At 32.8% G+C, this 11336-nt stretch overlaps 1 protein-coding gene and 1 long non-coding RNA gene across 2 annotated transcripts; one reads left to right on the top strand and one right to left on the bottom strand.

The window, feature by feature from the left end:
- The first annotated feature begins 1023 nt into the window (after window positions 1–1023).
- Window positions 1024–7901, top strand: LOC103495915 (cytochrome P450 81Q32-like). Its single transcript, XM_008457592.3, has 3 exons — window positions 1024–1123; window positions 5329–6287; window positions 7178–7901. Exons 1-3 carry the CDS (start codon window positions 1024–1026, stop codon window positions 7799–7801), a joined length of 1683 nt encoding a protein of 560 aa, XP_008455814.3. The 3' UTR covers window positions 7802–7901.
- A 497-nt stretch (window positions 7902–8398) lies between these two features.
- Window positions 8399–10868, bottom strand: LOC127143887 (uncharacterized). Its single transcript, XR_007815454.1, has 2 exons — window positions 10124–10868; window positions 8399–10048 (listed from the first exon to the last, which is right to left on the bottom strand). It is a non-coding gene; the product is annotated as an uncharacterized LOC127143887 (long non-coding RNA).
- Between the last annotated feature and the right edge of the window lie 468 nt (window positions 10869–11336).

The raw sequence follows: 11336 nt of genomic DNA, 5'->3' as shown, positions 1-11336 counted from the left end.
TTCAAACTCTAAAGCGGGTAGGAGTGAATTTCACCTTGTTTTCTATGTCCATAGCCATCCACCCAGTCTTACCCCTAAAATGGGATGCTTATTGGGCCAACACTGTTGAGCTTTCCTTGCCTATGTAGATATAAGGATAATTTTGTTTGAACAGAAGTTCATAGTTAACTTAGGATTAAGATTAAGTTACTTAGGTCATCAATAATCGAAATAGTTAGTTTTATACAGGTAATGATGTTATAACTTAAAAGTGACCATTTTATGGTTCCAGTTTTATGTAAACTCTTTACATAGGATATCCCCACTTTCATGTCTCTACATGAATTATTCAGGATTACATTATTTGAATTGGTTATAAAGACCGTTTGGGCTATGTACTCGAACTTAATCCACGTTTATAATGAAAAAAAAAAGCTTGGATGGATTATCTCATATGCTCTCCATTTCTCTACCACACAAAAATAAGAGGTTAATTTACATATATAGAATAAAACTCGAAAATATTTATCGTAAGTATAATAGAAGAAAAAAAAAAAAGAAAAAAAAACTTATGAAGCCACCATTGCTTTTTCATAAATTTCATATTTGCCCTTGTTGGTTTTGAATTTTCCATACCGACTATTGAATTCATGTCCATCTTCTTCATATTATTTCTTCTCCTTCTTCATATTCCCACTTATTGATGTTCGCAATTTCTTCATTTTCTCTTCTAGGATTTCTTCCTTCTTCATCATCTCTCATCTTTTTTTTCTTCTTTTTTTCACTACACGATATTATATCAAAATATAAACGATTAATCGTCTATCTTAATTAGACAAATATAGATCACTATTTATCCTAGATAGATAAATGATGTTTACCAACATCTAAACGATCATGTAACAATAACTAAACGTTCTTGGTAAGAGATCGTTTAGATTTGGTACAGTACAAGACGTTTAAATTTGGTGCAAGATCCACTACAAGAAATTTTGGATCTTCCGACGCTCGTTTACACCATTGAGAGAAAAGGCTTCGGGAGATATGGTATCTCCCGATGCAATAATCGAAGCATCAGAAGATACTCAATCTCCCGACACGTATCGTAAAGCATTGGAAAATAGTGGAGAACTCCTGATGCATTGTTGGTGATGTCTGGAGATAGTTGGGAACTCTTGACGCATTGTTAGTGGCATCAAGAGTTCTCTCTACTATTTCCCGATGCCATCAACAATGCATCGGGAGTTCCATAGATGTTTTTTTAATTTTCCTCTGTCCACTTTTTTCTTCGATCTTCAAACCCTCTTTATCTTCTATCTCAATCTCGACGAAACCCGCATGAATAGCTACACAAACCATGATCGATGACCATTGCAATTTCTTCTTCGATGACGAGGACCCAAGATTGATGGCAAACATCGACCCACAGAGACAAAAACCGACGACAATGATGAAGACCCAAGATAATGCTTGATGAGTTAGACTTTGCCTCTCTTTCAACCCTAATTTCAAACTGCTTCTACTTTACTACCTCTCAACTCTAAACGTCTCTCCAAAGATTTGTGAGGTATGTTCTTGGATTTGTTTGGCATTCTACTTTGCTTCAATTTCTGATAAAATGCTAATCACCTTTTCATCCTTAATCTCATTTAATTCTTCTATTTTGCTTCATCGATATACGATATCCTGACGATTGGTGGGATATGGAGTACGATTTAGAGGAGATGTGCAAGCAGGCTATTGAATGAAGTTGTAGCCAATTGACTCACATTAACATGGAGCATTTTGGTATCGATGATTTGCTCCACTATATCACTCAAAGTTAGGTTCTTGTTCAACTTTAGTTTCACTATCTTAGATGTTCATAAGGTTCTCTTGTTCTGATTTTATGATCGAGAGAAATCAACCTCAAATCTGTACTGTACTTGAATGTCATTGGATTCCCTAGCCATTATTTAAATATTATTTTCCAAATGTGATTCTTCACTTTGTTTTGATCTGATTTTTTAATTTCATATAATCTAATAAAAATATGTTTCTGTAATGATCTCTAATTTGAATCTATGGGATGACACTTATTTCTGTTAATTGTAATTTTTATTTTTATCCAAAAAATTTAATGTGAATTTTCTCAGGCATAAGAGAAAAAAGACATCAGAATCCAATCAAAGTTTATGTTAACTGTAATTTTATATAGATTTGCATTGCCTAAATACAATAGTCTTAAGTATTTGAACTTGTCGATGCATGTATTTGCTAGGAATGCACTAGGGGGCACCTTACCTCTTACTGTAAATGCTATGAATTGTTGAATGACAATGCACAATTGTTTTTTAGTCAAGTTATCGCATGTTGTTTGACAATATGAAAAACCGAGCATCTCTTTTATTAATCTCTGTAGATCAAAGAATGTTATAAACTTCACAATTTATTAGTTTTATTTTGCACTAAACTTCCCAAGTTATAAGCTTTTTAGTTTTTTTTATGTTATTATCAGTATTTAGGCCCTAAACTCGAATGAAGTCACTTGCCAAAGGTTTTCTTGCTTTTCATTGCCAAAATAACTATACAAGAACATAAAAATTTACGTGTGCTGGTACCCATATGTGGCTACGGTCCACGTTTCATTGTTTTAAAACTTTTTTTTGTAACTATTCGTTTGGTCTTACTGGAGTTCATTCTTATAGGTCGTCTACTTTTTCTAAGCTTCTTTGACTCATGTTTTCTTGCATTATTGATGCTTGATTCATGTCATAGATACTTGATTTGAATTAGTAATTAGTTTTCTTTTAGGGGCCGTTTTGTTTGTGGTTCAAAATCATTAGCATTCTGTTTTCATTGAGTTTTGAAGGAGTATTTTTTTAAATGATCGTATGGAAAGTGAGCTGATTATGTAAGAAGTAAACGATCGTTTGAAGGTAGAAAGCTAAACGATCGTGTAAGAGGGTAAACGATCATATAGAAAGATAAACAATTGTGTAAGAGGGTCATAAATGATCGTATTAAAAGCTAAATGATCTTATAAGAGATTGAACTCGAAATGATCTTTTCCTTAACTCTACCAATTATAAACTATAATTTGAGAATGAATTCAATGGTTATGTACGTAATTTAATTAAGTAAAGGACTATTTTCTTTCTTGTTCTACGTTTAGTTGGCTAAATTAAAGTCTAGTATTGATGTATATATTTTCGTGTAAAAGTCTCGGTGTATATATATATCTTCCATTTAGTAATGGAAGGTATTTTTTTTAAAAAATAGATTAGATATCCCAATGCATGCACAACATTTTAGCATCGGGAGATCCTCTCTTGCACATCTTTTCTGATCCCGACCCCGACGAGCATTTTTGTGTTTGGAGATCCCCATTTTCTTGTATTGATCATTTAGATTTGGTATAAGATATCAAGATCGTGTACCAAGATCATTTCAAGATTGTTTAAATGTTTGGATATTGGTACACTCATGTACCAATATCTCCAATATCTTAACGATTAGTTGTCTACCCAGATAAATAGAGATAACGAGATAGACCACTATCACTGTCTATCCCTAATAGATTAGTGATAAATTCAAACAATCATTTACCAAGATCTGAACGATCGTGTACGAATATCTAAATGATCTTTTATACTATATTATACAATAGTTTAAATTAGAAGCTTTTCCCATGTGTGTGTAGCTGATTAATCGCGATGTATTATTTTTTATTTCAAATTGTGAGCTTGTGGACTTTTTCCTTTTTAAAAAATTTTCTATACAATATAAATATTTTTCGGGTTTTGTTCTATTTTTTTTAAAAAAAACCTCAAAATAAAATTATCGAATAATAGAATTATAATTTGATATCATCATTAAAGAATTAAAAATAATAAACTTATCCCCACCCCAATTTGTACTAAAAAAATAAAATGATCAAATATTCTTTATAAATTTTTATTTTTGTATGGTGGAAGAGATGACAAACATATGAGATAGAGGCTTCAATATATCATTGCTCTTTTATAGTTTTGAGATAGTTGCAAATGTATCAATTATATTCAAAATAATTAAGTATATAGCAACATTTTTTAAAAAAATGCAAATATCGCAAAATATGTCAAAAATCTATCAATGATAGGAGTCCATTACCGATAGATTTTGACATATTTTGCTATATTTGATAAACCAAAAGGGTCTATCAACGATAGAAGTCTATCATTGATAGACTTTGCTATATTTGCAATATTTTTAAAATATTGCTATATACTTAATAATTATTCTAAAAATTGCTACATTTTATAATTATCCTATAATTTTCATATCACCCTTAAAATAATAAAAATATATTTTTTAAGATAATAGGAAACAGAAAATCTAATGAAGAGACCTTTTAAACCTATTTTCCAAAATTTAGAGCTTAAAAATGGAGTTTTTTAAAAAAATATAACAAATCAGCAAAATATTTACACTATATAAAGCAATTTCTAAAACGAAAAAAGCCTAACAAGCCCACAAAGGAAAATATCAAAAATGCCAAAACCAACATGCGATTAATTGGTCACTCAAGTGCGTAATATTTTTCACGCACGTAATATATTTTCGCGCACGTAATATATTTGGTAGTTTAGATTTGGCTACTCGATCGTTTAGATTTGACTACCCAAATTTAAACTATTTTTTTCAAGATTCTTTGGTAGATTGTTTAGATTTGGTTATGATCGTGTACCAATATCCCAATGTTTTTTTTTAAGATTTTTTATACTTGGTACATGATTTTGAACCAAATAACCATTTTAAAAAAAATAATACAAGATTTATGATTGATTGAAAATAAAGATCATGATTTCAGAAAAATATAAAATAAAATTTGCAGAAGAAAGACGATAGAAACGAAAAGAAAAATTGCACAAGAAGAGAAGAAAGAAGATAAAAAAGAAGGACAAACCTTGAATATTTAAAAAGATGACCAGCTTCTTGGATTTTTTGATTTTGTTACACGGACGGTAAATATTTTGATATTTTGTTATATTTATTAAATTAATCTTAGAAATGACCATTTTAAAATCTCTAAGGGCTTATTGTTGAAAATACAGGGATCAAGAAGATATTATTTATAAAAAAAAAGAAAAAGAAAGCCTAAATACATCAAACACCCATACAAAAATTATTACACATCTAAACATTAGTTCAAAGCAAAAAGTACGTGATACACATACTTCGATGTTTACGACAATAAACATATAATCTAACATTGAATATTATCTCATATTAGATTATTATAAGATTCTGCTTTTCAATTGTGTAAATCAATTCAAACTTGGTTGCCCCAAAATTCTGCATTCACACACAATAATGGATTATTATAAGTTATTTCAAAAAGGAGTGTCCTTTTAGCTTTGCATTTATATAAAACATCATCAAAGAAAAAGCAAAAAACGTCCGAAACCATTATGGATATTCTCATCCTTTCCATTTCTCTTTCTCTATTCTCTCTCCTTCTTGCCTTAAACTTTCTACTTCGACCTCATCGCCAAAACCTCCCTCCAACCCCATTTTTCCGTCTTCCAATCATTGGTCATCTCCATCTCATCAAACATCCTCTCCATAGAATCCTTCACAACCTCTCCAAAAAATACGGACACGTCTTCTCTCTTCGATTTGGTTCACGACTCGTAGTTATCATATCGTCCCCTTCCGTCGTCCAAGAATGTTTCACAAAGAACGATATCATTCTCGCAAACCGACCCTTATTAGGCACAGGAAAACACTTAGCATATAACCACACCACCATGGCCGTTGCCCCTTACGGTGAACACTGGCGAAACCTACGTAGAATCGGTGCGCTCGAGTTATTCTCAACGAGTCGAATAAATCTATTCTCAAGAATGCGAGAGGAAGAAGTTAAAGCGTTGATGGTAAGATTATGTGGGAGTTCGTCATTGGAAGGGTTCCGAGCAGTGGAGATGGAGAGTATGTTGTTAGATCTTATGTATAATGTTATTATGAGAATGATGGGGGGGAAGAAGGATTGTGAAGAGGATGAGGGAAAATCTAAGGAATTTAGGGAGATGGTGACGAAGATTATGGCGGTCGGAGGGGCATCGAATCCGGGAGATTTTATAGCTATTTGGAATTGGATTGATCCGAGCGGGTGGAAGAAGAAGATAATGAAGCTTGGACAGACGATGGATGTTCTTCTTCAAGATTTAGTTGATGGGATAAGAAATGAGAATGGTGAAGGGAATACTATGCTTCATCGTTTACTTCATTTGCAGAAAATTGAACCGGAGAATCATAGTGATCAAATTATCAAAGGCTTAATACAAGTATGTATCTCACTTTATTTACCATTTTCTTTTCGCTTTTATTTTTTTCTTTTTCTGGCATTTTCAAAGTGATAAGTTATAGTTTGTGTTGTATTTTCTTGACTTTTTTTTTTCTTTTTTTAAATTTTCTTTTAGTTAAAAAGTTTGAAAAGTCAAAGTCAAATTAATATTACTTCCATCAATCTTTTCTTAAAACACTATTTTCTTTTGATTTTATTATTTTAATACAGTGTAAAGGGAGTGAAGACAAATTTGTTGAGTAAAGAAATAAAATATCAAGGAGAGCCCTAAAAAAAGTAAACACACAATAAAAATAGTTATAAAATAGGAATGTATTCTAATATAACAAAATGAATTACATTATTACAAATATTGTAAAATTTTATTTTCATTTAGAATAGACACGATAAACTCAAATAGATACATCTATCGATGAATGTATGTGTATGTGAGTCAATATATTGCAATTTATATCATAGACAAAAGTAAAATTTTACTGTATTCATAAATAGATAGATAGATAGGTTTAGTATGTTAAAATAAGACTTTATTGAGGTAACGGATGGATTATTGCATAAATTAAGTATAAATCGAAGCATTGGAACCAGATTTTTTTCTTTTTTATTTATTAGAAAGAAGAGTCCTACATGAAATTTTCAGTACATTTTTCTTATACTTTCAACTTTAATCCATCTTGTAAAAAAGAAATGCCTCGGTACGAAAAGTTAATCATTGATATTTAACACTTAAACATCTTTAGAACTTTTTAAATATCCAAAAATAAGAAGAACCTTGTTATGACATTTTTTTCTCCGACACTTTAATTTAATTAGTTCAACATGGTATCATACAGAGTCTACTCTTTACCCTAATAAGTGTTCAACTGGCAGATCATATTAATAGCAGGAGTTGACACAACAGCTGTAACCTTAGAATGGGCGCTCTCTCATCTACTAAACAATCCAGATGTGTTACAGAAAGCAAAACTTGAGATAGACAATGTCGTTGGTCAAGAACGTTTAGTTAGTGAAGTAGATTTGCCAAGTTTGACCTATCTACAAGGAATAATTTTTGAGACTCTTCGATTGAGCCCAGCAGCTCCTTTGCTTGTTCCACATTGCTCTTTCGAAGATTGTAAAATTGGAGGCTATGATGTACCACGTGACACAATTGTAATAATTAATGCTTGGGCTATTCATAGAGACCCCAACCTATGGGAAGATGCCAGCAGTTTTAAACCTGAAAGACATACGAACCCTATTGGAGTTGAGTCGTATAAATTCTTACCATTTGGGTTGGGAAGGAGAGCTTGCCCTGGTATAGGAATAGCCCAAAAGATGGCTAACTTAACTTTGGCAACAATGATTCAATGCTTTGAGTGGGAAAGAGAGGGCTCTTCATTGGTTGACATGAGTGAAGGTGAAGGACTTACTATGCCCAAAGCTCAACCATTGATAGCCAAATGCAAACCACGTCCAATCATGAAGGCTGTGTTTAGTGTTGAAAGAGTTTGATCAAAATATATCTCAAAATGGAATGTGAGTGTCAATCAACATTTTCAAAGACTTCGTACTTGATATTGTTCTATATAATTTACTATAAATTTAGTTTGTGTAAATATGATTATAACGTTGTATTCTTGTATCACTACAAGAAATTTGGCCTTTAATGTCGGTTTAAAACCGACATTAAAGGCCTTTAATGTCGCTTGGCGACCGACATCTTTGCGAGCGTTATTAAAGGGCTTTAATGTCGGTTGGGCTTCAATGTCGGTTGGGCTTCAATGTCGGTTTATAACCGACATTAAAGACATCTTTAATGTCGGTTATAAACCGACATTAAAGCCCTTCAATGTCGGTTATAAACCGACATCTTTGAAGGTGTTATTGAAGGCCTTTAATGTCGGTTCATCTTTAATGTCGGTGGATAACCGACATTAAATATGCCTTTAATGTCACTTATGATACATCTTTAATGTCGTTTTTCCACCGACATTAAAGATGTCTTTAATTTTTTTTTAACCGACATTAAAGCTGTCTTTAATGTCGTTTTTTCAAATTTATTTTTATTAAATCCTTGCATTATTGTTTATTTTGTATGACACCAAATAGTTAAAAACGAAATCTTTTACTTGTACATATACAAAATGAAATCTTAATAATGTGACATTTATATACAACTTGGATCCAAACACAGAAATTATGAAGCTTAATTATTACACTGATCATCCTTTGGAAAAAAAGAAAGAAAGAAAAGTAGAACGCTTCACAAATGACCAACTTCAAGATCTTGTCACAAAGATGAGGGTCTGGCTAATTGTACTCACTTGCAACCATTTCTTGAATCAAATAGCACTCAAAGGGAATAAGAGAACGAGAGAACCAAATATGTATCCCTTGCATAAAATACACAAGTCAAATGAAAGAAAATGAAGAAGAATACTCACAAACGATAGAAAATAACCAAGGCAATAATCCCACACTTATCTTAAGACCCCAAATTCCCCGTACAATTATTCAAAGGTTTCATAAAATCAAAGCTCAAACGGAGTGGACTATTCAAATCAGCTATTTTCAAACTTGCAAGGCAAAAGCTATAACCAAAAGCAGCCAAACCACCAGTAAAAGGCAAGGGTCACAAATAGGATAAGACTAAGCAGCAGCATTCCCTAAATTTCTAATTCAATCAAAGATTCACCAGTCATACAATACTAAAAAAAAGACCCCTTGAAGAATATTCGATTCGAAATACAATCAATACTAATCATACCAAAAGAAGAAAAGGGCGAGAAGAGAATGAGTAAATACCAAAAAGCTGTGAAGTTATAGAAGCCAACAGAAGTAGCCATGGAAGCAATAGACCCAGCAGCAAAAACACATTGCAAAATTCTCAACACAAACCCAGTCAATGTCCCTGGAGTTCCAGGAAAAGCCAACATATTTCCCCTTTAGACCAAATCAAAACACAATCACCAATCACAGATCCTAAATGCAACAACAAACCCCATTTCCTTATCCTCCTCCAATTCTCCATCCACAATCAACAGAATGCCCTCAAATCCCCGCCATTCTCCAAATCAAAACCCAGAAAACCTAATCAGCAAAACCCAAAGGGATCAACAGAATGAGAGGCCACAGATCCTTCAATCAACACAGTAAAAACAGAGTAGTGTGTTTGTTGGAGGGTTCTGGTATGTGGGTTTTGAACCGGTTACCAAACCTGGGTGTCATTGATCTTTAAGGAATCGAAATGGGAAGAAACAAAAGTAGAAAAAAAGTAAGAATGAGAAAAGAAAAAACTTGCAAAGACTCGGGTTCCGTATCTTCATCAAAAGTAATGAAGTATAAGAAAGCAGAAAACCAGCAAACAACGTTTATACTACATGATACAATAAATTCCAGTTCAGAAAAATTTCAACTCAGCTCCAAGTATGAGTTCAGATGTAGATTCATTTGATGAGTACGTTAAGGTCATTCATCAGGGAGCAAAGGAGTGAGATACAAATTTTTATCATGAACAAAAGTGAATAACAAACAACTGGTAAGGAAAAATGTTAATAACTTATACCTACAAAATTCTTGGAACCAAATCTTCTGCAACCGGAATATATAATTAAGGTCAAGATCTTTAAGGGTTGTCGTTCCATCGATTTCTGCCTCTGGTTTATCAGTTATACGGCCGTGGGAAGAACCTTTCAAGTCAAAACGCCTGTGGATTGTGTACTCAGAACAAAATAGATTTCCCATTATGACAAATCGCACCTGTAAATCAACAAAATCTGTGATCAACTGAAGGATCCATGGCAACCATTGTACTGCTTTAGTATCCTTGTATACCTTCTTTTGTGAAGTCCCAGTTAATCTCACACAATGAAGACCATAAAATTTGGTGACGAGGGTATTTTCAAAGGACCGAACGTGCTTATAGTAGGCTGGAAGCATCCTCAAGAGAACCTGCATGTATCTTGGCCTGTTCAGATTGGAATATATTCAACTCACAGATATGCATACATGTACCCGGAAATGTCGTCTGTGCGTGAACGTCTGGTGGTGGATTGTCAGCCGAAGCTTGTGCGTAACATCATCTGTGTGTGAAATTGGCGGCCGACGAGCTTGGGTGGAGGAAGGACAGGAAGAAGAATGGGAAAAAGAAAAGAAAGAACGTATGGGAGGGAAAGACTACCCTAGGGTTTTTGCTGAATTAAATTGGGGAAAAAAAGAGAGAGAAACCATTGACTTTTTACAATATTAAAAAAAAAAAAAAAATGAGCTTTAATGTCACTTTTAAAAAAGGGAGAATGTTTAATGTCGGTTTAAAACCGACATTAAAGCTTCTGCTTTAATGTCGGTTTAAAACCGACATTAAACATCCGCTTTTTGAAAAGCGACATTAAAGTTCATTTTTCATTTTTTCCACCCGACATTAAAGCCCACATTTCTTCTAGTGTATTCAGTATTTCATCGTTATTGGTTTTTATGAATTGTGTTAGGGGATATGCCTTCAAATTTTGTACCGGGTTATTTTGCAAATGGTTGTGTTAACAAATTTGATGTCACCTATTTTATCTAATATAGATTAAAGAGTGGATCTAGGAAAGAGGTTAAGATCTTCCTTAAAAAATGGATCACAAGTAGTTAAGATCCTCTCTTATATATTGGTAACTTTCTAAGGAAGTCAATTGACTGATTCCGTCATTCGTGGAAGGAAAAAGGATAAATACCAATTACGGTATGACTTTTTCCATTCGAATAATTTTGATAGAAGAAATCTTTCCTTGAATGGGAGTTGACGTTGAATACATCATTTAATTGGTGCTGCAATTAAGGGGGAGTTCTATCCCACTCTCTACATAATGATTATTATGTTATATCATAATCAAGTTCTGTTAAAACCGTTCTAGAACAGTACTGTAGTAATTGTGTAGAAGTGTTATTTCTTCAATCATAAGTATGTATTCAACACTTGTTGTATTTGTGATTAATGCAATATTCTATTCTTCACTCATGACTATGTATTCAATAGTTGTTGTATTTGTGATTAATGCAATCT

Source organism: Cucumis melo, chromosome 11 (genome assembly GCF_025177605.1).
Source record: "Cucumis melo cultivar AY chromosome 11, USDA_Cmelo_AY_1.0, whole genome shotgun sequence".
Lineage (NCBI taxonomy): Eukaryota > Viridiplantae > Streptophyta > Magnoliopsida > Cucurbitales > Cucurbitaceae > Cucumis > Cucumis melo.
The sequence above is the reverse complement of the archived record's forward strand: the minus strand, read 5'-3'. Positions and strand labels throughout refer to the sequence as shown.

What these genes read in the sequence shown, in the direction of transcription:
- LOC103495915 (XM_008457592.3), top strand. Translation starts at nt 1,024, where the DNA reads ATGGTATCTCCCGATGCAATAATCGAAGCATCAGAAGATACTCAATCT. An exon ending in TGGAGAACTCCTGATGCATT is followed by an intron (nt 1,124 to 5,328) that starts GTTGGTGATGTC and finishes GATTATTATAAG; the next exon opens with TTATTTCAAAAAGGAGTGTC. An exon ending in TTATCAAAGGCTTAATACAA is followed by an intron (nt 6,288 to 7,177) that starts GTATGTATCTCA and finishes TTCAACTGGCAG; the next exon opens with ATCATATTAATAGCAGGAGT.